Source organism: Meriones unguiculatus, chromosome 5 (genome assembly GCF_030254825.1).
Source record: "Meriones unguiculatus strain TT.TT164.6M chromosome 5, Bangor_MerUng_6.1, whole genome shotgun sequence".
Classification (NCBI taxonomy): domain Eukaryota; kingdom Metazoa; phylum Chordata; class Mammalia; order Rodentia; family Muridae; genus Meriones; species Meriones unguiculatus.
Window position 1 is genome coordinate 109244471 of NC_083353.1, and position 26305 is coordinate 109270775.

General features: G+C 47.3%; 1 protein-coding gene across 5 annotated transcripts in view; it reads right to left on the reverse strand.

Annotated features, from left to right (window-relative positions):
• Positions 1-26305, reverse strand: part of Cacna1c (calcium voltage-gated channel subunit alpha1 C) — a 483983-nt gene that overhangs the window by 20036 nt on the left and 437642 nt on the right. For 3 of the 5 annotated variants that reach the window (XM_060384021.1, XM_060384019.1, XM_060384018.1), the window contains 8 exons: positions 19555-19683; positions 17501-17566; positions 16359-16450; positions 9081-9246; positions 8404-8531; positions 7541-7637; positions 5522-5624; positions 871-972 (listed from right to left, as the gene is read on the reverse strand). In XM_060384021.1, the coding sequence (XP_060240004.1) occupies positions 871-972; positions 5522-5624; positions 7541-7637; positions 8404-8531; positions 9081-9246; positions 16359-16450; positions 17501-17566; positions 19555-19683 (883 nt within the window). Of the gene's footprint in view, positions 1-870; positions 973-5521; positions 5625-7540; positions 7638-8403; positions 8532-9080; positions 9247-16358; positions 16451-17500; positions 17567-19554; positions 19684-22527; positions 22561-26305 lie in introns of all 5 variants that reach the window. The other 2 variants (XM_060384016.1, XM_060384017.1) reach the window with 1 other exon arrangement.

The following is a 26305-nucleotide window of genomic DNA, read 5'->3' on the forward strand; positions in this document are numbered from 1 at the left end:
GTAAAAAGAGCGATGCAGCAAAGTATTAGGTGGCGCGTGGTAGCTCCCAGCCCACCTTGCTTCCCCTTTCGGAAGTGGGTCTCGAACAGGAAGTATCACCTCTTAAAGAGGCTTCTGGAATGTGTGGGCTCAGCTAACATGTTAATAAAACACACCTGACAAATGAAAGTGTTGACAGTATTCTCATCGTCTTGTGTCCTTTCAACAGTTACTCACTCTAAGCGTTAGCCCGCGAGCACTCCATCAGTTATTACAGCTTTTCATATAGGTGTGCTGAGCATGTGCACAGCGAAGGCATTTGCTTTCAACTCACCTTACGGCAAAGAATTCTGCTAGTGCTGCGGAAATTACAAGCCCAGGCAGGTTACCTACGATTTTGACTTGGGATCCTAGTAGGGGTGGTATGAAGTACTTGAGATGAAAAGGGTCCTGTGGCTTGGCAGCCATGAGAAATGCTACTCTGGGGGGTGGGGGTGGGGGAATGAGCTTTTAAAAAGATGTGATGATCAGGCAAGTTTCCTTCCAGAGCTCGAGAGCAACTCTAGTGCATTAGTCCAATGGCCTGTGGTGAATATATATCCATATATTGTAGAGTTTCCGAGAAAGTTCTGCCAAGCCCATAAGCACGGAAGGGCTTGCCTGTTCCCATATGTGAATGTGGGGTTACGGCAGATTTCTAACCCGAGAGTTTGCATCCAAGCTTGTGCAGGACATCACAAAGAAGGGTCCAGAATAGAACGGTCCAGAGGCACGGTAGGGCTCAAGCATGAACGTCTCAAGGGCTGTGTCTGCCCTGCTAATGATGGCACAGCTGAGAAACCCCACAGGCTGGGTCAGTAGTGTGTCTCTGGAAGTTCAGGCAACACTTACCACCCGCGGGGGGCACCACCTGGTCCAACAGCTTCATGCTGGTCCTCTTCCAGATTTTCTTGATGATGGCCCGCAGCTCCTCATTGGCTTGTTCTAGGTTCCCTGATGGAAGGAAGTGCACGCTGAACATACGCTCTGGATGCACCGGGAAGCCGTGAATGGTGGCCTCGGCCCCACAAGTCACCTCGATTCAGCACAATCCCTTCCTGTTCTGCTCTCCAATCTTGCTATTTTCTAGTTCCTTCCATACCCCATCTTTGTCTTTTTTTTTTTTTTTTTTTTTTTTTTTACTCATTTTCTTCCCTTGCTACTTTCCTTTTTTGCCCTGTCCAATGTCAGTTCTTCTTCCTTTCTTACTTCATTGTAAGTCAGTCCAAAGTTCCGTCCGGTCCTGTCCCATCCTGTCCCGTCCCGCCCTGTGAGGTGCAGGACAGCATCAAGGCTGATCCTGACTGTGACATTTCATAATGACCTCCTTAGGCTGCTGCAGGAAATGAAGACATTTTGAAGGAAAGACGGTCCACTTTTCACACATCCATGTGCAACAGAGGCCACATAGAATCTCTGCTGAGTCCCCGAGGGAAGGAAGTGGAGAAATCTAACAGCGGAGGTAGAGACACCAGAAGGCCTATGCTCTGGTAGTTTGGACTTCCTCTCTGCACTGGTAGAACAGGCTTTGTTAGATGCATGCTGCCTGGGACTCTAGCCTCATACCGGTGGAGAAGCAGAGCTAAAAAGCAATTGTAAGAGGAGACATGCTAAGTAGGGTCCTAGGGCCCTTCCAATGATACCCTCCCTCACTACCAGTGTGCATGCGCCATGTACATCTTGGAGGGAGGGTATTGATACTTGGTATTCCTGATTAGATTACGTCACACAGCACCTATGACTTGACCAGAGGGAAATGATGCCTATGACCTAATCACAGGAGCCCATTAAACGTCTAGAACTTATACGTATATGAACTATACTTTGTTCATTGTATATTTAGTGAAAAGGCTATTGTAAAAGAGGTCTAGTGCCTTCTCTGGCTGGAAGGAGAAGGGTAAGTAGGACCCATGGCTCTGAGAGGTCTGCATGAAATAATACAGTGTACTGAGGAAAGGTAGCAGTCTCTAGGTGCCAAGACAACCTCAGCTCTCAGCTGACAGGCAGCTAGTGGGGAAGTGGAGTGCACATAACAACAGTAGTGGGAGAATTCCAGTCACAACCCAAATGAGCTTGGAGATAGCATCCTCCCGAGTCTCCAGGAGGGAGCACGGCCTCATCAGTGGTACTGAGTTTGGTCTTGGGAGCCCCTGAGCACAGCACCCCACTTCCCCATGGCTGGACTTCTGATAGACCTGTGCGCTGATAACTGGGTGTTGTCTGAAGCCATAAAGTTTATGGGGTTTGCTGCAGAGCAATGGAAAGAGGATATGGCTGACAGCTACATTTATTACATGGGAGGCGACTGCAAACAGTGTGAGCTCTGGGGTCAGACCACCTAGGTCCAGACCCAGCTCTGGATTGGTATGTGGGAGCGAGCAGAGGCAGCCATGAGGAGTCAGCGATGGCTCCTGAGCGCTTTGAGCATCAAATTCAAACTGCAGCTGAAGCCAGAACACCTCCTGGGCATCCCAACAGCCCCTCAGATCCCTTCACTGAAGGTGGTTCACGGCTTCTTTTGTGTTTGTTTTCTGAAATAAGAGCTTATTATGTATCCATGGTTTGCCTCAAACTCATGATCCTTCTCCCTCAGGCTTTCAAATGCTGGGATTACAGGTCTGCACCACCATTCCGGACTCGGCGGTTTCTGACATCCGAAGTCAAAGAATCCCGACTAAAACATTTGCAGATGAACTCTTCTTTAGTATTGGGTTGAAAAAAAAACCAATACCCCCAAACTCATGTCTCCCTTAAACGTTGGAATGTGAACTTATCTAGAAACAGGGTCACAAAGGTAGCTAGTGAAGTCACTCTGCGTTAGGGCAGATCACACATCCTATGTGACTGGTGCCCTTAGAGCAAGAAGAGAGAACCACACATAGAGGCTAGGTCATACTGTGAAGAGGCAGGAGGGACTGAGGGATGGAGCCAGGTACTTGAGACCTCCTGAAGTTAGAGAGAGAGAGAGAGAGAGAGAGAGAGAGAGAGAGAGAGAGAGAGAGACATGGAATCCATTCTTCCCCAGACTGCTGGGATGAACCAGCCTGCCAACACCTTACGTTGGGCGGTTGTTCCTCTCACAAGAGGAATGGAGTGTGTGATCATTTAGTCAGACCTAAGGAACAAATGTATCTCCTAAGGGCTCCTTCATATATATATATATATATATCTTTAGGCTTTTATTTCTGTAACAAAGGCATCTCTCTGGGTGACCCATATAATGGTGGAACTTCCCCCATTATTCTTTCATACCATGTAAATTTATTTTTATTGTTCAGTTTTCAGGGCTGGGACCTGAACCTTGGGCCCTGTGTGCGCTAGGCACTGGCTCTACCACTGAGCTATACTCCAAGCCCTCTTTTAAATATCTTTAAATATCTTCTTCCAGTGTTCTTCAGTGTTCCAAGAGAAAATCTTGTTCAGCTTGACACCTGGCTTGGGATAAGGGTTCTGGTTCTCAAGGTACACGTTAATTTCTTTCTAGTTACTTACACTAACAAATGCCTGAAAGGGGAGTGAAGACTGCTCTATCTTATCTTTACAAATGTGGCATTTCCTCCTATTTCTTCTCTGAGTGGGGTGATGGTTCCCAGTCTTATATAGTAAGTTCATAGAAGGCCTGTTTTGGCTGAAGCTCGGCCTTGAGTCCCGGGGTATTACATGCCCTTGGTGACTATCCCGAGAACGTTTAAGCGTTTTTCTTTAATTCCTAATTAACTGTCTGTCCCACTGGCTGGCCTCTCTCCTCAGGAGTTCCTGGTTATCTTGTGACCGAGTATCTGGCAGCCCCTCAGTGTTGCCCGCAGGCACGAGCATCATGTCACTGACATCGGTTTGCCTAGGTGGCGCATCTTCAGCACCGATAAATCTTGGCTTTTACGCACGGATGCTTTTTATTCCTTCCTGGAGCCAAAGCCTACATTATTAATTCACATCAAGCTTTAAGTATCACAGCACATTCCTTCTAGCAATCATTCTGTCCTTTTCTCTCCGGAAAAGGAAACCCTTCCCTCAGAACTGAAGGGAAACAATAGTCAATGTAGAAAATTTGGAGAGATCAGAGCTGATCCCTGCTCGACACATGTGGGTACACACTACTTGGTGATAATTCGATATGAATATATCACCAGACAGCCTTCCAGCTCTTTCTGTTATATACACACGTGCATTAGGTGAGTATTAAATTCTCTCTTTAGCAACAGGCCTATTTATACCCACCTCAGGCTGAAGTTTTTGCGACTCCCCCCTTTTTTCTCTTACTTTTGCTTTCTTTTTAGTTTAAGAATTTGACCCTTTTTTTTTTTTTTAAATTTAATCCTTTAAAGCTTGGATCATTATCCTGACCTGTATCTTACAGGATTGGTTCTTGGTTCCCTCACGTTCTGAGCACAGCTGAAGAAGGCATCTCTCTGGGTGACCCAGAGAACTAGATGCTGGATGCCACCTCCTTTCATTATTTCGCACTATGGAAACTGAAGCAAGGTGGTAAGGACTTACGCACATGCCGTGTGATGCTCAGTGCGCCCCCACTGCATCGGCGACACCGGCTTAAAGCCGGGGCTCTCAGGCTGTACCCGTGAGGCCAACCTCTAGGTCATACAGGAGGCGTCTTTGCAGCTAGCTGTAAATGCAGGTTTCCAGCCCCCCCTCCCCCTCCTTGGACATGTGGGTTCAGAGCTTCAGCTGGTGTTCAGCTATAGCTCACAATTTTGATGCTTTCGTTCTTTGGCCATATTCTTTTTTTTTTGTTTGTTTGTTTTTGTTTTTTTGAGAAGGGTTTCTCTGTGTAGCCTTGGCTGTCCTGGGCTCCCTTTGTAGACCAGGCTGGCCTCAAACTCACATAGATCCACCTGCCTCTACCTCCCTGAGTGCTGGGATCACAGGCGTGAGCCACTGCATGGGCTTTGACCATACTCTTAAGAGACACTTAAGCAGGGTGTCTTGGGGAGCAGCAGCAGCTTTTGGGGTGTGTCTATCCCAGAGCAGTTCAAAGAAGTTATCAGTGGGATGGAAGACAGATGCCTTCACCAGAGCTGCTTCTAACCCACAGGGCAGCTCTTGGCAAACTAGAAGGGCCCACTATTGTAAGCCCACTCCTGTCTGAGGGGGCACAGTCTGTGTAGCGTAGCATACTAGGTCCTTTTAATTTTAAAGGAGAACCAAATGTTTGGGAGACACGCCTGCCCCTAATACAAGGCCATTGGATGGGGCTTGGTTCTTCTCTGTGTAACAACCACCTCTTAGGTATTTTGCACTAAACCCTCAGTCTTCAGGAGGTTACTGGGGTGACTTCTAGGGTTTGACGGAAAAGAGAAGTCCGAAATAAATAAGCTATGGCAAAGGGGGCACACAGGAATGAGAGAAAATGTCAGTGCGCTGCATCTCTTGGGGAGTCGCAGTGTTATTCCACACTGATGCCGTGCAGGCAGGAGGAGCATCTTTCTGGTGGGGATGCTGGACCTTGCTAGGCATCCTCCTACCGGTGGTCCACAAGAGCCATTACCTTCTGTTTTGATCCTCAAGGCTGTCCTGACTAGGGCAAAGAGCGTAGCGTTGAACATGACTGTCCCATCGCTGTTCAGAGGCATGTTCATGGACACCAGGCGCTGGAGGGAAAGGAGGCTGAGTCAAAGACAAGGGCAGGAAGTTCTTAGAGGCTCCGTACAACCACTGTGGCAGGAAGGTTGGGAGGTCCCCAGAAACTTGGATGGGTGCTGCCGGGAGTGGGACGCATGGGGTCACCACAGTGTCTTCAAAGTGTTCCCGGGAAGACACTGGGCTTTGTGGTAAATATTCTTACACCTCCCTATCGTTAAGACCCTTGCTTCCACAGAGGGTTCTTTCCAGCTCTGGGCTCAGTCCTACAGATACAGTTGTGCTACCTAGAAGCAGCAAGAGCAGCCGTGTGCCAGGCATTTCCTAAGGACCACCTGCCTGCCAGACAGAATTATCCGCACTCCCACGAAGAGGACTGTGGGAAGGCTCTGTGGAGACGAAGGGTACCCTCGCTCCCTTGGCATCCTGCTCCCTTGGTGAGCCAGCAGCACACAGCAGTACTGAGAAAGAGCAGTACGATGCCTACCATGATGGCGGTGAGGTCATCCTTAAGACCACATGGGGTCTTCCTGTGGATGTTTTGCCAAGGGTTGTATTTTCCCTGAGTGAATGCACCATTTGGAGTCTCTTAGACTCCTAGGAAGCTCCCAGTCCTATCAGGCTAATCTGGAGGTCATGACCTACACACTTTAGTTTTTTTGTTGGTTGCTTGTTCTTACATTTGATTTGTACGTCTCACAGCTTGAATCCTCAGTGTCACCCAAAGGCCACCTCCTAAAGGCTCAGTCCCAAACCTAAGTACTTCAGGAAGTAAGTACTTAGGTAAGTAAGTAGTTACAGGAAGCCGTGACCTTGAGGACGGTATTTTAGGATCTAGGCCCTTTTCTCTTTCTCCCTCTCTGCTCCTGAGATAAAGAGGCTCTGCAGTCAACGGGCCTCTTCCAAACACTCCAACTGGAGTGTCCTAGAGCTGCCGCAGACCCAGTGCATAGGCCCAAGCGATCACAGACCAAAGTCTCCAAAACTGTGAGCCAAAAGAAATTTTCCTTTTTTTTTTTTTTTTTTTTCCCTACAGGTTGAGCAACTCAGGTATTTGTCACAGCAAGAGAAAGCAGCTTGACAGGAGCCTCCTTTTCCTCATGTTTTCTGGACCCTTGGAAATCTCCTGAAGTTCTTTTTGGAATAAAGTGGGGGTACTGATGAGGGAAATATGGCTTCCACAGAGCACGCATAAAGGTTCCATGCTTCTTAAACTCTGTTTTCCATGAATGGATTATCCAGGAAGTTCAATTACTCGGCCATTTGTGTTTGTTCCTCCCCAGGGCTCAACTCTCCGTTACTATTTGCCCCAGCTCTTTCTGAGCTCATCAGGACTCCCACTGAAGACACGGAATGGCGAGGGGGGAGGAGGAATGCTCATTGAATGAGGGGACAGTCCTTAGCAGTTACTGGCCATGTGGCAGGATCTCTAGCAGGTTTAAGGGTCCTTGCCCGAAAGTCCAATCAGAGGCTGTTTATCAAAGCTAAGTGTGCTTGTTCCAGCCATTTTCGGGTCATTGATTCACTTAGGAGTTTCGTAAAAACAGCAGACCCTTGTTTGGGTAAAGTTTGCATTTTGGTGATGAGATAGATCGCTTGTGGCCTCTCTGACGGTTCTCCGATTTTATGTATAAGAATTCCTAACCCATCACCCGAGGTCATCTGGATGCCTGAGTGGTGCAGCCTGATGGCCTAAATAAAGCCTTTATTCATATAGGATATCTATTTCCCACACTAGGGCACAAGACATTCATTGTGACTTGTTCTTTTAAGGCCTTGGGAATTTAGATCTGGAAGGGGCCTTAAAATAGAACCTGGCTCTCATCTGTCTCTTTAAATACCCAAAATATCTTCAATCCCTTAATAATCACAAAGGCAAACCTCTCACATTCCCCTCTCTGCCCCCACAGGAACTGTCATTTCTTACTTTGCAGGCCACACGGTGGGGACACAACTTCCCAAAACCCAAAGGAGGCTGAATTCGACGGAGGAGGGTCACCACATCCAAGTGTTTGATCCGACCCCTGGAGAAGGTGAGAAGGGAGGGCAGTCAGAAGGCCAGGACACACATGCTGGGATGGGGCCCGATGCAGGAGCACTCCCCACAGGGCTGCCTTCAAGCTCTGAGCAGTGTGAGACACGTAACAGAACCACAAACCTACAAAGAGGTCTGTCAGCGCTATGCTCCAGGCATAAGGCACACTAGTAATACCTTATGGAAATCCCAGTGTGTTTTTGTCACTCAAGCCATTTGGCAGAAAGGCATTTAGGGATGGTTAATTAACAGAGATAGGTAAATAAGAGTTTCCACAAACCTGAGGCCAAGCTGGAGCTGAAGTGTCCCTAAGTGACCGGATGTATTACTAGTTTTTCTGACACTAGAATTTGTTATTTTATTTTATTTTATTTTTTTGTTTTGTTGAATTTCTCTGTGTAACAAGCTCTGGCTGTCCTGGACTTGCTTTGTCCTGGATCAGGCTGGCCTCAAGTTCATAGAGATCCTCCTGCCTCTGCCTCCCAAGTACTGGGATTAAAGGCGTGCACCGCCATGTTTGGCTAGAATCATGTTTGACACTAGAATCATTTATTCTTCCATTCAACGATATGTTCCCGAGCTCAGTGAATGGTACTTGGCGTCATCTTGCTAGCCCTAGATCCTTCACTCTGGGTCTGATATATTTCAGTGTTCTCAGTTAGTATAACCAATGTTGACCCCTTGTGGACCTTTTCTACAGACCACTCACCCCCTCTCTCAGCGAAGGGAGCCAGGATTTCCCGCTGGAAACTTACTTGGCTTCAGGGTCATACTCGGCCCATATTCTCTTGAATTCATCCAGATGATGGGGACCAAGGATTGACCAATCCCTTGTCAGGTAGTCAAAGTTGTCCATGATAACAGCTACGAAGAGGTTGATGATCTGCAGGGAACAGTTGGTACAATAAGGCGTTTGTCAAGGCCCTTCCACATCTGCTGCCAAAGCCCATGTTAGCAGCCAGTGCCCTGGCCAGCTGGACGCCAATGTTTCTAGGTATCAGCAATATGCTAGCATTTAGGATGCCAGCTGCTAGAATTTGGGTCCCTTGGCCTTGAACTCTACAATGTTCCCTTGAGCTTTGCGAGGCATGAACCCTACATGTAGACAGAACAGCTTCCTTTCTACCAAGTTGCCAGGGACAGAGAGGGGCCCTGTCTGGTCGTCTTTCCCTCACTCTTGAGCACAGTCTCTGAGGCATACAAGTTCATGATGCTTTTCCACACATCTCTGTCTTCTAGAACAATGCTACCATGACAAGAGGGACGAATGGTCGAGGAATCTGGCTGAAGTGCTCTGGGCCAAGGCTTCTAGCCCTTCTCATGTCTACTAACTCAGTCTTCCCAGGACAGCTCTTTTGCTAAGACTGCCCTGACCCCACACTGCCCCGAAGCTGTGGCCATCTCTGTGCCGTTGAGTCCCCCTTGAGCTTACCAGGAAGGCACAGAGCATGTAGAAGCTGATGAAGTAGAAGACGGCAAAGCTGCTGCCGCAGGGGGTCTCCCCTTCCGTGCTGTTGCTGGGCTCAGACTCTGGGGCGCACTTCTTGCCTGGCATACAGGCCAGCATGATATCCTGCCAGGCCTCCCCGGTGGCACACCTACACAAGAGAGGAGAGAGAGTCCAACCTCAGCCGGCCACGCGTGCCCACGCAGGCAAGGCTCCCAAAGCCTTGCTTAGGGATTTGCTGAAAGGAACTGAGCATCTGGTTTTCATTGACCCGCTGATCATGTTCATTCAATATGGAAATATGAACCGCTGTTTTGAATGTCTTAAAACTTTAGACACACAGTTAAATTTTTGAACAACTTGTTCTTTCATCTGTGTGAACTTTTTAGATGCAGCTACGTAGGCCTATTTTAGCTGTAGTTCATTTTCACTGCTACACAGGAATACCCGCCATGAATACATTAAAAAAAAAAAATCTGCCCTTGTTAAGGGAGTGGGTTTTTCAGAAAAGTTATATTTGCTGTCACAGTTAACAGTGAAGTAAGCATGCAGGTCCATGTCTTGGGGCTAGAGCTGCCAGGTGGAGACAGTTCCTAGCTTCGTTTTCACCAGGTAGAACTTGTCTGGCTTGGACTAGTGTCATCAGTGTCATTGCAGACACATCAGCTCTTGGTGGTAGAGAAGTTTAAAGAATGTCCCTCAGAGGACTGTGTGGAATGCCATCTCACAGCTAGTTATTTCAATTTGGCTTTTCTAGGCCAGCCTGGCTGACACGCGGCCCTGTCTGGAAAATAAATAAAATAAATACCTTTCTAAAACAATTGGCTTTAAAATGATTAGTAGGTTGAGGGTTTTGATTTCTGCCTCCTCTTGACTACGTGTTCATAGTTTTGCTCATTTGGCTCCTGGGCTATGTATATTCGTGTTCATTCTAGGGGTCCTTGGTATATTTTCACAATAATTTCTTTAAGTTACATGCACTAAAATGTCTCCTTCTAGTATACGGCTTGTCTCTTGCTTTATTTAACTGTAATACATTCAACGGAGCCATCGCCCCAGCCCATCTTTCTTACACTGTTGCACTGGATAGAACTTTCAACAGAATACTCACCATAACAGTGATAGCACAGCATCTTGTCTATTGTATCTGCTAACTGGTTATGTCACTGCTGATATTCTTGGCGGCCCTCCCACCTCGCTGGCCCTACCCACTCTTGTAATATTGACTTGCCTGCATCTTCTACACTCGGATCAGCCTTCGTCTTCAAATGGCAGCACCCCACAATTTAGTGTTTACGACTTCTCGCTTCTGTTTTTAAAAATCGGTACTCATTCATCTTCTAGGCTGAGTAGGGAGCTTCCTGCCTCTTTCTGTGACTGAGAGTTTGTGTGACTAGAAATGATTTATTCCTCGATCGCTGATGAAAACACAGCAGCGTGGGCCTTGCAAAAGGCTGTGATTTTGACAACCTTTTCAATGTCTATTGTAGCTAATGCTGCTCATTTATTGGGAGCATTTCGGCGTTAGAATTAGCACTAATCTGCACCTTGCAGGGAAAGCTGCTCCCCCTGATAAGTCTGAACTAAATGGCCGTGCTCACGTTGATTAATGTGATGAGTGGCAGTCCAGAAAACTAAGCTTGTGGAAAATTTTTTTTTTTCAAAAAATAATTTGTTCTCTAAATTTGTAGTTTCTTAATTTATCAATGCTTTCCCGGTTAATATTTCATTTTTTTTTCTTAAGGAAAAAGAAACTATTAAGATTAATTTATTGCTGCCCAAATATTCTGTGTACCAAGTAATATGTGCAAAGACTTCTTTCTTAATAAAAATTTTGTACTTCATATTGTCCTAGATAAAAGCAGGCCCTTCAGCTGGGCGTGGTGGCACAAACATTTAATCTCAGCACCCTGGAGACAGAGGCAGAGGCAGAGGCAGGTGGATCTCTGTACGTTTGAGGCCAGCCTGATTTACACAGCGAGTTCCATGCCAGGCAGGGATAGGTAGATGATGATGATGATGATGGTGATGGTGATGATGATGATGATGATAAGCACCTACTACATTTAGATCTCTAAACAGAATGATATAAATTAGTTCGTAGTACTTCCTTTCTGTTTTCGTTGTTGAACTTTTTGTTATTATTGTTTGTTTGCTTTTTAAATGTCTTCGCTTATTTTGAAAACTCTCGTTTTGACTGGCTTTGGTCAGCAGTAGTGAATGATGGATGGTCTCAGGGAGACTAACTATTACTTAGCAGCTGATTCGTGGCTTACTTGGCCTTATTCACATTTAGTGCATCTTGGCCTCTTGCCGTTTTTTTTTTTTTTGTTGTTGTTGTTGTTTCTGTTTTGTATATCATTTTTCCACAGAGCAACATGCCAGTGTTTGTGTCGCAGGACACCTGAGGGAGGCTGGATTTGGAGTGCTGTGTGTCCTGGTCCTGTGTATCTTATATTCTTCATATGTGGACCTTTTCACAAAACATGAGTAAATATAATCTATAAGGGATTGAAATGTCTGTGGGTCCTGCCAGCTTTGGGGGACCCAGGCAATGAGAAACACTGGCACTGGACACAAGGAATATCCTTGTGTACACACCCCTTCCAACCCCCAAACCACCAAATGCGAAGATGCAAGGCAGCCTGCGGTAAGGTCTGCATAGCGTCTCTCCAGGACACATTGGTCCCTAACGGGAGGGTCCACTCCTCAGCGCAGAAACACAGCCTGCTTCTCTGTGCCCTTCCTACATTCATTCAGCCCACAAAGCCTCCCAGCTTCACCCAGGTGCCAGAGGCCACTTCGTGCCCCACACTTCTTGTAGCAGGTCCAAAGCTTGTGTTCACTGTCCACCTTAAAGGTTTTCTGGCAGCCAGTGGTCAGAAAGGGGTACAGCTTCATCCCTGAAGTCACCGATTATCTCAGAGATGAAGCAAAAACGAGGCATGGAATTCACCCACCATTCCAACAATCATTTCCACATCCATAATTACCCTACACTTTCACGCTTGGTGTTTATTAGTGGTTATAGTTCATAAATGCATATTTACTTATTGGTATTTCAAAGTCAACTTCTAAGGACTATTCCTAAAATCTGCTTTTGTTTTTTATTTTGGCAATGCATACTTTTATTTTCACGAGTGAATTCCTTCATAACTTGGGATTATTTTGACGGTTCACTTGCCCATCTGTTTATTAAGTATAATCTCCCAAATAAAGACACTTGGGCTCTCATTTTTTTTGGCGTTGACAAGTCATGTTCCTGCCCCCATTCCTGAGGAGTTGTAACCTCAAGTTAAGGCTGATTAGTGGAGAGATTTAATATTAATATTTTAAGTGGATGGTTCTTCAAGGGGCCATTTCGGTGTATAATTTCTAGCTTTGCTGTATTAATGTTGAAGAAGTTTTAGAACTTATTAAGTTTCTCATGACCTAAACTGTGGCTATTTTTGTGTATGGTTCTGAATGCTCAAATGGAATGTGTGTATTTGCCGTTTATTGAGGGCAGATCTATAGACGACACCTCTTAAATGTGTTGTTTAGATTGTCTTTTACCTGTGCCAAACTATTATTTTTAGGAACTGTATATCCACTAATTTTCTATGTATTTACTTTCTCCTTGTGTCTTATTACCATATGTATTTCCAAACAATACTATTAAGCTTGTATTGTTTGTAATGATCATATATTATTGGTTTATTAAACTTTTTGTTTGTACCAAATACCCCTCTTTGCTTTGTCTAACGCTTCTTACCTGGAATTTTACTTCCGCTGATGCTGTGACCGCTGCATATACGTGGCAAGTCCTTCCGGAACTGCCACTTCCCACCTCTATCTTCACTCTCTCTGGGTCATTTTGTTTCACTAAGTCTATTACAGATAAGCTAGAGCTGGAATTCTAGAGCATCAATCATTAAAATTTGTAATTATTCATTCAAATGAATAGGTTTCACTGTGAAATTTCTCTATGTGTGTGTCATGCCTGATCTTTATTTAAAAAAATAAAAATTATTCACAGCAAATGTGTGGTGGTCAAAGAACAGCCTGCAGGAGTTGGTGTTCCCCTTCTACTCTGTATTCCTGGGGGCCAAACTTGTCAGTCTTGGCAGCAAGCACCTTCACCCACTGAGCCATTTTGCTGGTCCTAATGCTTGGTTTTTAATGGAAACATTCAACAAGCTTATAATTTTAATATCTTTGTATTACCTTCTTTCCTTTCATTCTCCTATTTTTATTTATTTAAGTACCACTTTTACCCTTCCTTTTGATAAACCACTGAAGTGTCCTTTGTCCAGTATTTTGATCTAGTGGTTTGCTTCCAGGGAGTGCTCGGAACCCAACCCAGGGCCTTGGGTTTGTCAGACGAGCACTGCGCACTGAGCTACATACCCACGCGCCCTCCCCTGCTTTGAAATGTACACAATTTCTTTGTATCTGGTCGCTGACTTTCAATATTAACACATGATTACGTCTATGCTACTTTACTCCTAGGCCTACAGAGGAGTCACACAGTGACTCTTAGCTCCTGAGATGGCACATGGCTCATGTTCCTCTTTCTGATCATGTGTGGGCTTGCACTTCATGATTTGCATATGGGGGACCACACTTGCCTCCCCGGTTTAAATCCCACCTGTACACGTTGAGTGATACTTTTACTGTATTGTTCAATTAAGTCTGCTAGTATTTTGTTGAGGATTTTTTGTATTTATGTCAATTAGGGGTATTGTCTATAGCTTCCTTTTTTTGTAGTGTCTTTGTGTAGCTAGCCTCAAAGCACAAAAACAAACAAAACCAAAAAATAAAACAACAACAACAAAACCAGCTTAGAAGGATTTCCCTTCAATGTTTTACAGTTTTTGCACTTTGAAAACCTTTAAGTTTCTTTTTTCTTTTTTAATTGGTGGCATTCTAAGAAGTAATCATAAATAAACAGTTACAGATATTTGGAGATAAGATTGAGAAAGGGTCTTATCTTATAACTCAAATGAGCTTAGGCCTCATGGTCCTCCTGCTCCAGCCTTTTGAGTTCTGAGTGCACAGGCATGCGCTGGTACTTTTGGTGGGTTAAAGATTTGCCTGCTAACCTATGCTGCACTTAGTAGGCCATTTAACTCTGAAAGCTTACTTTTTTTTTTTTAATTATTTGATCAGCCGTTGTTTTACTCTCTTCATTTTGTCTATTAGTCTGGAATTTCTATCAGATGGTGGAATTTTTCTATCTCTATTCTCTCTTTGTCTTAATCTTTATTTCATCATTTCTTTTGCATTGTACTTCAGCTATATAGTAAGCGAACCCCAGTTGACCTTTCAGCTCATCAAAACATTTTTATCTGTATCCTTTCAACTATACATTGCATCTATTAAAAAAAAAAGTTAGAAGGGAGGCTGGAGAGATGGCTCAGCGGTTAAGAGTACTGTCTGCTCTTCCAGAGGTTCTGAGTTCAATTCCTAGCAACAGCATGGTGGCTCACAACTGTCTATACTGGGATCCGATGTCATCTTCTGGCATGCAGAAGCACTCACATATATAAAATAAATAAACGAATCTTAAAAAAAAACACTTAGAAAGGAAAATAAAAACATTTAACATTTGTATTTTCTCTTCCTTCTTTTTGTTTCGCAATGGCTGCTGCCACTATTTCTTCTAATTTAACAGAAGCCTTACAGTCTTTAGTTACTCTAACAATGTGAATTGCATTTAATGTCAAATCGTTTGGATCTGCTCCTTCCTTTTGTCCTTCCTGTGTGTTTATTTGTGACTTGAGCGTGACACAGACACCTCTTCTCCCTGATGACCTTTGGGCTTATTGTCAGTTGCTCTTTATGACTGAGTACCCAGCTGAGTAAAGTCCTCATCACAGAAGCTCTCTGGAGATCACAGATGTGCTGAGGGGCCATGTGGATAGTTTCTCCCTGAGGGTAGGTGTCCTGAGAGGGCGTGCTCTCCTGGGTCTCCCAGACCCCAAAGCCCTGGAATGTGACATTCAATGCTGTTGAGCAGAGTAGAGCTTCCTCAGAAAGCAGGTCCCAGAGGACAGTGGTGGCCTGGATCTTGCCTGTCCCTTGTATCTGTAGATGCTCAGCTTGGAGACGCCCCAGGTTGCTCGCCCACCCTCCACGGTCTCAGACTGTCTGGAGGCGTGCCATTCTCAAGTCTCATTCTTTTGTGAACTGAACCCCGTCTACTTCCTTCCATTTAGAAGTTCCTCAATACTTCTAGTTCCCCTAGTAGCACTATCTCATCTTTTTCTTTTCCGCCTTTCGCAGCGTTGGGTGTTTGCTCTTTGAGAAGATATTTTCTGCCATTAAGAACTTTAGAAAAATGGGAGAGACCAGCCGCGAGGCAGTCTGGGGTCCGCCACCATCTCCCGCATTGAAGTGTGGCATGAGATTGCCGTTGTTAAATAGCAGCTCACAACAGACAGCTCTGTGTTCTGATGGTGTGTGTGGTCTGGGAGGCAGTGAGGCCAGGCTGTTACTTAGGGCACCCATCATGTTGATAAGTGTATTTTGAGCAGCAATAAACTAGGGCATGGGGCCAGATTCTGTTAGGAAATGGTGGAAGTAGCACCACCTGGCAGGTTTTCTCCCCCATATGCTCTGGGAAAAAGGCCTCAAGGACCTGGCAAGCGTTTGCTTCGGAGACAAGAGAGAGAGTTTCACCTACCAGCCCGGGACTAGATGGAGTCGTAGAGTGCGACACCACGCAAAGCAGAAAGGTGAGAAAAAGATGGAAGCGGATACGGAGATGATGGCGAGCCAAGGGAGAAAGATGGTTGTATAGGAGGCGAACTCAGGGCTGTGTAAGAAAACCACCTTCTCAGCCACACCTGTGCCGGCACATTTCTAAGGAGTAACGTGTCTAAAGGATGGTTTGGTAAACAGATTTTCAGTGAAGGTCGGTATGTCGCTCAAGGTCAGTGGGTTGAGGCTTGCTTCTACGTGCCTGGTTGGATGCCAAGCCACAGTGCTTTCGTTGTTTAACTTCGACTCCCCAGTGGCTGGGGCAGAGGAAACCCAGGACATGTGTATGGTGCCTTCTGGCTGCACATGGGAAGTTGGTGTAGATTAGACCTCCTGGCCAGGAGGGCAGAAGAGGCCATCCCATTTCTGTTCGCTTGGCTTTCCCAGGGATGGGCTAGCATCCTGTAGGTGTTCGATGTCACCTGAGACCCAGCTGAAGAGCAGTGGCCCTGGAAGTGTGTGTGTGTGTGTGTGTGTGTGTGTGCGCCTGTGCGTGCACTCCCATCACCCGACACCCACCTGAAGAGCAGCAACACGGCCTGGGGAAAAGTCTGGAAGTTGTTGTTCCGATTGATCTCTGTGGTGTCATTCAGGGCGATCTTCCCAAACACCTGGAGAAAGAGGGATTCAGGGACCAGAGAAGGACAGCATGCTCCTCTCCAGCCACTGTCTAACAGCCTCTCTGGTCCCAGTAACTCTGGGATGAGCTGGCTAAGCAGTCTATGACGGGACCTAGCAGGCACCTGCTGTCCCAGGATCCTGGACTCCAGCTCCAGCATGAATAACTTTAGGAGGAAATGTGCCCTCAGCTCTCAGGGAAGGCCCCTCAGTTCATGGAAAGCTGGGGCTGGGGGTGGTTAGCGGATGCAGAGATCAATGTAGGAACCAGGGCATTCTCTCCTTTGCATCTCCAGGTACCCAAACACACGGCTGATTCTTGGATTTTGCAGTGATATGGAATGGGTGGTTCAGAGCTTGGACAAGCTTAATTCGTTCTGATGTCGGGGGCCTGCTTGCATTTTCCTCTGGCCCTCTGAAGGTATGTTTATCCAGGAAGCTGCCAAAGCTGTCTCCTTGTATCTGATGTTAAGGCAGCCTTTCCCTCCCTCCCTTCCTGCAGAGAGTTTTAGAGATTTCATACAGGGAGCTGCTAAGGGAAGCTCTCTGTTAGTGTACAGGCTTGGCTGGGGTGGTGCTGCCTTATAGAACCTGGAAAGACTCCTCTGGAGTCCTGAAGGGGTAGGAGAACTCTGGGTGAGGGAACAGAGAAAGTGCAGCAGGCCCCTGGAAGGAGGCTCCAGAAAAGGACTGTATGTATGATAGGCAGCACTTTCTCTTTTCTTCCCGCCTCAAATCAGGCACATCGGATGTGGACAAAGCAGAGGATGCTGGTGGGACACGCCCACTTCCTGCTGTCTCTCAGAAGAGGCTGCTCTCTCCTGAGGCCCACGCCTTGATTTATAAGTGGTTTCCCCACTGCAGAACAGCCCCATCCTGTGCTGACTCCTGCCCCTTACCTATGCCCCATCTTATTGGGGTAAGTTCCAGCTCTTTGGACGTTGAGTGACAGGCAGGAACAAAAGTCAGAAAAGATGGAAGAAAGGGGAAGGACTATAGTTCTTGGGGCTCAGAGGAGACCAAGGAGGCAGAGTCTCTCATACCTGCATCCCAATCACCGCATAGATAAAGAAGAGCATCACGATCAAAAGGGCCACATAGGGCAGGGCCTAGAAGGAAGCACAGAGTGGCCATGAGACCCAGGGGTACAGGTCAGCAGGATCCTTGCCCAGAAAGCATTGCATTCCCAGTTCCATAGCAGTCAGCTGCTGTTTGGCTTAGGGGGACTGAGCACCAAGGAGAGAACCTGAGAGCTCTGGCTTCCCAGGAGTCTGCCTATCTATCTATCTATCTATCTATCTATCTATCTATCTATCTATCTATCTAACTATCTATCTATCTATCTATCCATCCATCCATCTATCATCTATCTAATGATCTATCTTTTGGGAATGTAGTTGAGGGCTTTTACCACTGAGCCCTGGTCCCAGGCTATAGTTTGGTTCTAAAAGCAGGCTTCAGAGTAATGGAAGTAGCACCGTGGTGTTTGTTGAGAACAATCAAAGGAGCAGCCCTCCTCAGACTACAGCTAGATATTTGCACAAAGAAGGAGTGGGTGATGAAAGTTACACAACAAGACAAGTGTAGCCACCAGGGAAAAGTGTGGAGGAGGCAGCTTATACTCCAGCTTTATCCAATTATTTTCGTAGAAACGAGCAGTCAGCGCTATTGTCATGGAACCATCTAATAAGGAGAAATGTAAAAAAAAAAAAAAAAAAAAAAAAAAAAAAAAATCATGGGCTCACATCTTGCTCCCTCCACTCCCCAGCTCTGGAGCTTGGGCATATGATGTAGCTTTTCCGGACCCCTTTCCTGATCTGAATGAGGAGGACTGATAAAGCTTACCTGGCAGGGGGTGTGACATTTAAATGGTTTAAGGTTTGTCAACTAGGCAGTATTTCAACATATACAATGTACACAACACAGTAGCTATTACATTATTGGTTCCATACATTTCAGTCATCCAGTGTGCCCTGTAAACAGGGCCATGGCCACTTTCTAGGGGGCACGTGGCCCTCAAAGCCTTTTGTGGGAGCATAGGAACCTGGCTTTCTGGCTTAGGAAATACGTCGCCCACACACCACTAGATGGCACTGAGAGATCGCACAACGTTTTAATAAACGGAGGGCTTTTCGGCTCCCCGAGCAAGTCCCATTCTTCAAGGTCACCCCAGCCGCTCCCCAAGACGAGGAACTGTGGGCGTGTCTCAGGGGCCAAGGCAGGATCAGCCTTCTGTCTTGATTCCATTAGGGCCAAGGATCCAAATCCTTAGAAACTCCCTTCACCTTGACCTGAGAAGGGTCTTGGGTAGGGAGACCCCAGTTCTCACTAGGTGTCAAGGGGCCAGCAGAGTGGTCGGTACATGGCCGGAAGAACACTGGCGCTGTGTGTACCTGGGCTGGACCTCTCCGTCATCCATCAGAGAGCTTTGGGTGGCATTGTCCCCAGAGCTGAGAGTTTGGAAGGGGACTCCAAACAGGGTAGGCAGGGGACCAGAAGGCAACCGTCTTCTAGGTACAATTGCAACTTTGAGCACATCTGGATAGAGACATACTCCGTGCCCTATTTGAGCTCGAACTGTCCAGGGCAGGGAACACAGAGCCCTAGATGCAGGGTCGAGGGCATTCTAAGAGCGGATGTGTGGGGCGAGAAGCTGGCTTTCATGGTGCCTGGGAAGCACAGTTGGAAATTTCTACCTCCCAGGAGTCCACGTGCCCTAACAGCTTCGTTTCTCATGAACTTTACATAAACGAAGCACTCCTCAGAACTGGCCGTATAAGCCCCCTTTTCCAGTAAATTCTTTGGGATGTGTTAGGCCCTCCGTTTTGGAATCTCAGGTCTGCTCTCATCCACAGTCCCTTCAGAACATGGAAAGCCAGGTACTATCACCCTGCTGTCACACTGACACAGCCATCCCTCGGCCCCTATGCTGGGCTGGGCTGGAGCTGTTTATTTCCTGGTCTGCTCCTGCTGTTGGGGGTGGGGGTGGTGTAAGGGCTAGGGAAAGTGACGGTGGAACACCAGGGCATTCCACTTCTCAGGAGCAGTGGAGTTTGTGTCTCTACCAGCTCTACAAAGGGGGAGGTGGCATGGCTACCTGGAATGACTTGATGAAGGTCCACAGCAGGGTCCGGATGCCTTCCCCACGGCTCAGCAGCTTCACCAGGCGCATGACCCGGAAGAGGCGGAAGAAGGTGATGGAGATGCGGGAGTTCTCCTCTGCACTCTAGAACCCGTTGGCAATAGGGGGGGTGCAGTTAACACAGCAAGAAGGCGGGGCAGGAGGGGATCCTCTGAGAAACAGCCATTGGTTGAGAGGAGGCAGGCCAGGGTGGGGTCAGCTGCACTAGACTCTTAGGCCCCAACTCCCCACTTCTGAGGGGAGAGGCCTGTGCCTTTCTTTCTAGGTTGGCAGCCCATCCCCAAGGTCTCTGCTAAGACACAGCCTCTATTCCATGACTTTGTTTTTCTATCCTCCTCTTTCCCGTAATTCCCAGTTTTTCAGATATCACAAGCTTTGGAATCTGGGCCCAGAGCTACAGCCGAAGTGGCCCCTGTCCTCCCGTGGTGGGAGAAAGCTATCTTCTCAGTTGGGAGTTCTGCCATGTGAGTGAAACTCAGCTCTATCAGGAGGCAGGAAGGTGTTGTTCCCTCCCAGCTGTCTGAAATTGCCTCTAAGCATGCCCTGCCCACTCAAGTCTCATTTCTCTCTGTCCTCACTTTCTACTTCCCATGGTCCTGTCCCAAATGGCTGTTGGGAAATGGTGGTAGTGGGCTGCTGTGTTACTAGGGGAGAGCCACAGTCATATGCCTCATTACAGGCTCTGGAGTTGCTGCCCTCTCAGGGCCTCAGAGGCTGTGACTTTCCCTAGAGGTCCATAGTCTAGAAGGACTGACGAAACCAGCAAGACAAGGCAGGAGAGGCATCCTGTGCTCTGAGTCCCAGAAAAGGTCGAGCCTGGTACTATGGAATGGCTGGGGTACCTGCTGCATGGTCTTGGACAGAGAGAAAGAGAGAAAGATGGAGGCAGCATTGAGATTGTTGGAGCTGAGAAGGGATTAGAATTCCCAGGCTGCTGGGAATCTCTGGCCAAAGGTTCATGACTGGCTTCTTAGTCTGAAGGAGCTTGAAGATACAGACACATGCCTAGCTAGGTCTCTGGGGACACAGCTGTCACTTTTTGCCCCCATACCTGAGAGCAAGAACTGACTATATGCTTAGCCCTCCTGCTCGCATGAACAGCTGGCTGTGTTCCAAAGCTCTGAGAGCTGGTGGGGGCCCTTCCGCCTTCCCTGAAGCTAGTGCAGCCTGCCCAGCCCCGCTGGCAGCCCCACTGGGAGAGAAAGGACCTTAGAATTTCCTGTTACGGTTCCCATCCCAGGCACCCCTCGAAGGAGGGGTCTTAAGCTGTCCCACCCCATCCTGTCCCTCTTGCTGTACTTGACAGTGTGTCTAGACCAGGCCCTCTCTCACAGCACCATGCCTACCTGTACCCTGAAATATTCCTTAGTGCTAAACGTCAGGGTTCCATAAATTCCAGTCTTCCTCTACGGCCTTCTGGACCATCCTTCTGGATGGCTTGATCTCAATTCTATCTGGAGGGCTCAATGCAATGAACTTTAGGAATATTCAAAGGGTAATAGGCTGGACCGATGAGCTATTCAACCTCCAGGTCAATGACCCTCACTCCCAAAGGAGGCAGGATAGTTTGGGGCAGATTTTTCAGATCAGCTCCACCCTCCATAGAGGAGGGCTCTGAAGAAAGCAAGCCAGAGAGTCCTGGTTTTCAGACCTCTCCCTATAGGACGAGAGTCAAAAACATTTCTTATGTTTTAAAACTGGAGCCATTCCAATTGCCATGAAGACGCTAGCCCTGCCCGGCAGCAGACAGCCTCATAGGTGCTGGGGATGTGTAAGGCCAGCAATGCTGGTCCTACCCAGGACATCTTTGGCTCCTTTAGCCCCTGCATCTGTTTGCCTCCCCTAAGTTCTATTTTCTGTCCTTAGAAGGAGGTTTGCTCCTCAGAGAAGCATATAAGGAGCTCAGGTCTTTTTATTATGTGTCAGTTCTACTATGTCCCAGAGGAGAAAAAAAAATAACCAAAACAAATCAAAGCCAAAACCAACAGGACAAACTGAAGTGGGAGACTTCAGCTGCGGATGTTAATCATTTGTAAAGCTGCTGTCACTGGGACATCTTCTAGGTCTGATGGGTTAAAAGACAAAAACCAAAAACATGTCTTAGGCAGCCTTTCTGCCAGGTAGGCTGCACTGGGGATCATTACTACAACTCTCAATCTGGCCTTTAGGGTTTTGTGAGTCATCAGCCTGGTTTGGAAGGAGTGATGGAGCTTTTAGGGGAAGCCATTCCAAGGAGACATCATGGTCACATGGTGTGGTACCTCTACCACTCAGCCCTGTACGCTCCTCCATTGGGAGTGGTTTGGTTTGCTTTCCTGCTTCCCATGTGTTACAGAACAATGACTCTAGTGCAAATGTAATGAACTTGGGGAAGTTGGAAAGACATAAGACTAAGGCTCAGGGCCACAGTAGAGAGACTGGAGGGCCAACCCTCGTGCCATAGCAAATCCCAGCGTGTGCCTCTCACACAGCCTTCCACACAAAGCTCCGGGGAGGCTAGTCATCACTGAACCGAGTAGGACTGCCTTTGCTTCGAGCTGGACCCTGTCCCCGCTTCCGTCTTCTCCCGGGAGCTCTCATCACAGTTCCCAGAAGCATCTTTCACGGATTCCCACCTTAGCTGAGACACAGTCCTTGGGACGTTTAACAGGAAATAGCTCGGGTCCAGTTCTCTCCCAGCGGGTCATGGTGACTCACCACCCGGAGGAAGCTTGGGGAGGTTGAGGAAAACCACTATACACACACCCTTGCACAGCTCACGTGAGCACAGGCAGGTAAGGCACACAATGGACACGGTGGCCACATGCAATGGGAGCTGGGCTGGGCTCCCAGGGCTCCGGAAGTTGGGGTGGATAAGAAGTGGGTGGCTGGAGGCGGGGGGGCGGGGGGCACAGAAGCTGGGAATGTGTTCCGGAGGGTTTTTCTTACCATAGAGGGAGAGCATTGGGTATGTTCAGCTGGCTTTAAAGAAAGGCAGACAGAGATAAGCTGTAATGAGTCTCCAACGAAGAGCCTGGTACTCTAGGTCTTGGCTAACAGAGGAACAACACAGCAGTAGGAAAGGGCATAAGGAAACAAGTGAAAGAAGTACACAAGCGTGGGCCTGGCAGGGTGAGGAACACCAGTGAGAGCATGGGCTGTGGGTCGCTGGGCCACATGGCCAACAAGGACCCGCCAGGTTCTCCTATCCTATTCAGTGACCACCTCTGGCTAGGAGTGAAACAACTCAGCCTCAATACAGAGGAGGAAGGGGGGTGGGGTGTCTTTCAGGTTTGTGGATGGAGCTCAACTTTCATTTTCAGTTAGCCCGTTTCAAGCTAACCTTTTGGGATCCCCACTCTCTACCTGCTCTATGAAGTGCAGGCTGAAGGACAAACCCTGGGTTACATGTGTCCATCATTGTCCACACACAGTTAAGCAAAGGCGCTTCAGGGTGGCAGCCCTTCAGGTCAGAGAAGACTAAATTTTGATTGTGACTAGAAGATCTAAGGAGGTGGTCATCGACCCTCACCAGAAAGTGCTTTCTCTAAAAGATTAGGCTCTGGCTGGACAGGGCCTTGCCTGGAGCTCAGTTCAGGGCCTTGGCTACTGACATGAAAGTATGCGGACCTGCTTTTTAGTTCTAAAGGCCTTGTACATATTTTGGGATAATGTCAACAGTACCCCAAGAAGTTGTTTTCCTGGGCTAGAGTGCTGAACTTGTTTGGTGGCAGGAGCTCACAGGAGCACATCCTAGCCCTTCCTCTCCTAATTTCCCTAGGGAGATACCCCAACCCTGGGCTCTTGCTACAGCAATCATCCCTGACTGATTTCACCCTTTGGTGCTGTGGCCTAGGCCTTCACCTTCAGATGAAACAAGTAATGGGATTTTTGAAGGAAAGAACTGTTCATAGTTAGATATTTTCTTGAAGTCTGAAAACACTTCTTGGTGACATATTTCTTAGCAATTGATTTTTTTAAAAAAAAAACATTCCCATAGAGAATTGGTTTTGATTGTTTAGGGGATGGAAGAGAGCAAGTGGAAGAGGACAGTAGGGCCTTCCTTCTCTAGTCATTATAGCACACAGTCTATGTGAGCTTCTATTCTGATTGCCAGCTGCCTGGTCAGTCTGCATGTCTGGAGGGAATGGGTCAGTAGGATTTGGCTACTGGGTTGATACAAAACAGCAACAGATGAACAGACATACACACTCATACACAGACAGACTCTCTCTCTCTCTCTCTCTCTCTCTCTCTCTCTCTCTCTCTCTCTCACACACACACACACAGACATGCACACTCAAATGCTCATGATATTTCTTCTCTAAGCACCCAAGCCCCTCTTCCACTGGCATGAGACAGCTGCCATAATGTGTAAGCCTCTGTTTCTTAGTGTATGTTTTTATCCCATCCCCACCCCAACCCTGGTTGGTCCAGGGCCTTTACTCTTGGATTACTAGATAGAGTGCCATGTCTCTGGGGACTCAGCAGTGGAATGGGAGAGCCACACAGAGGCAAATCTTCTCTGTGGACATGTCAGGGGTTCTGTTGTGAGGTTGTTCTGGGTTGTTGCTTTGCTCCTAGGTTCACCATAGTGTCACCACAGCTCCCCATCACTTCCAAGGACCTTGGATAAGCAATTAAAGAACTTCTGACTCAGTCTCATCTTAAATAAGACCAAAAATGGAGGCAATTTAGAAAATTCGCCAGCTCAGCTGGCTCCATGAACTCAGCCTCTAGTCATCACAAAGAAATAAAAGTGTTTTATTTTACCACTTGGATACTGGGGACTCCCTCAGCAGAGGGTTTTAAAGATTCATTCACCGTGGTCATCTTCTCTCCTGATGCTTTTTAAACTGAACCTTTTGTTGCTTACATTAAGGTATCATCTACTTATGTTATATTTTACTTCGAAATTTAGGCTTAGGTTTGATACTTCTTTGGTCCTTTGTTGTTTTGGTATCATGCCCTGACTTCATAGTCCTTAGGTCTTTTCTTCATAGCAGGAGACAATATTTCAGAGCAGCTTGGGATGAGGGCTCTCTGAGACCTATGTCGTAGGCTCCCCAGCCCAGGTAATGACAACTTTGCAAAGAAAGCCGAGAAACTCCTGGGCTAAGTATTTTTTGAGCCTTAAATCCACACTACCCAGGAAGCTTTGTTTGGCTGAGGTCGTGTCGCCTTAGCATTCCTCACACACTGTGCTCGCATGGTCTCAGAAGCCCAATTCACAACAGAGTCAGGACATAATTACCCCGTGAGCTCTGTGTGGGAAGAAGCCTGGGCAGGGTGGATGGTGTTCCATAGACAACCTCATATGATCATCCAGGTCTTCAGTGTTTTCCTAGCTACGGTGAAAACTCTTTGGTGTGCTATATAGGGGGGCTGGAGCTACTGATATTGGATGTCCATGGTGTCCCAAGCTATGCTGTTTAAGCCCATGGTCTTGTCTGCCTTGTTTGCTGCTTTGTGAGTTCCTCACATTTGTAGGGATGGACACACAGCAAGCAGGGGTCTCCATGCCCAGGCCTTCCTCTACTGTAGGAAGGAAATGGAATTTGGGAAGGAGCCAACAGGCTTCATCATCAGGGAGCCACTAGGAAGCCATTGGTAACTGGAAGTCATGCCTGTGGCCTTGGGGTGGAAAGATGCTGCTGGAGAAAGGCAGCACCAGGAATGATGGAGAGGGGGACCTGGAAATAGCAGCGTAACTCATCCTTTCCTGAAACTGACCCAGCCCTCCTACCCTGTACTCTACCCCTGTGTCCTTTTTCTCTTGTTGTCTCTCCTTGTCTCTCGCCCCTGTTGATTTGGCCAGTGGATGTGGTGTGCATTCCATCTCTGTTCCTGCTCTCCCTAGAGTCTCTCTCCTACCCCTGCCTCTGTGCCCCTGCCTCACACAAATGCTCTGTGTGAACATTCCAAGGGTATCCAGCATTGCTTGGCTTAGCATCAGTATAGGGAAGTTGGTAACAGTTCTGTGTAGGTCGGTGGCGGGAAGGCACCAGAGGAGGGCCTCACAGTGACAGAAGCCACAAACCCCTACTTTCAGTGATGCTACGCTGACACCATCTCAGTGCATGGCTGCAGCTCTGTGGGAGTGGAAGAGCTGATTGATGAATAAGACTTTGGACAGCTTGCTTGCTTGGCCTGGGCCAAGATTTCATATGTGTGTGTGGGGTTCCTCAGGTCTCTATTCAATCACATGAGTCATATAGTTGTCCTGATGGCTGCTGACATGGTCAAGGACTAGGTCTCATGGTGTCCCTTTTCCTTCTTCTTCCTAACCAGCCAAGGTAACAGCAAATGCCGCCAGTTCTTAGTTTATTTTCCTGCTCTGGTCATTTATGTGGCCAACACCTTGCATCTAGTAATTCTTCCACACTTCTTCTCCTGAACTTGCCTAGAAGGTCCCAAGGGTTGGCCTTCTTTCCCCAGGACTATCCCAGGGCCTGCAGCCCTCCCTGGAGTGGTCTCTCTTGTCCCTCTCTCTGTACAGTGCCCACCTGAGCCACATGCTAGCCCAGATAGAGGTGAGTACACTGAGGTCCTGGGAATCCCAAGAAAATAACAAATATTATCTCTCCACACCTATAATGTAGGAAATGAGGTCTTCTAGAGCTTTCTATGGTTCAAAATCCTTTCAGAGGCACCGTGAAAAAGTGCTCAGGAAAGCTGTTGGTCACATCCTCAAACTGATTCCCGTTTAGGATATCAGGGAGCACTC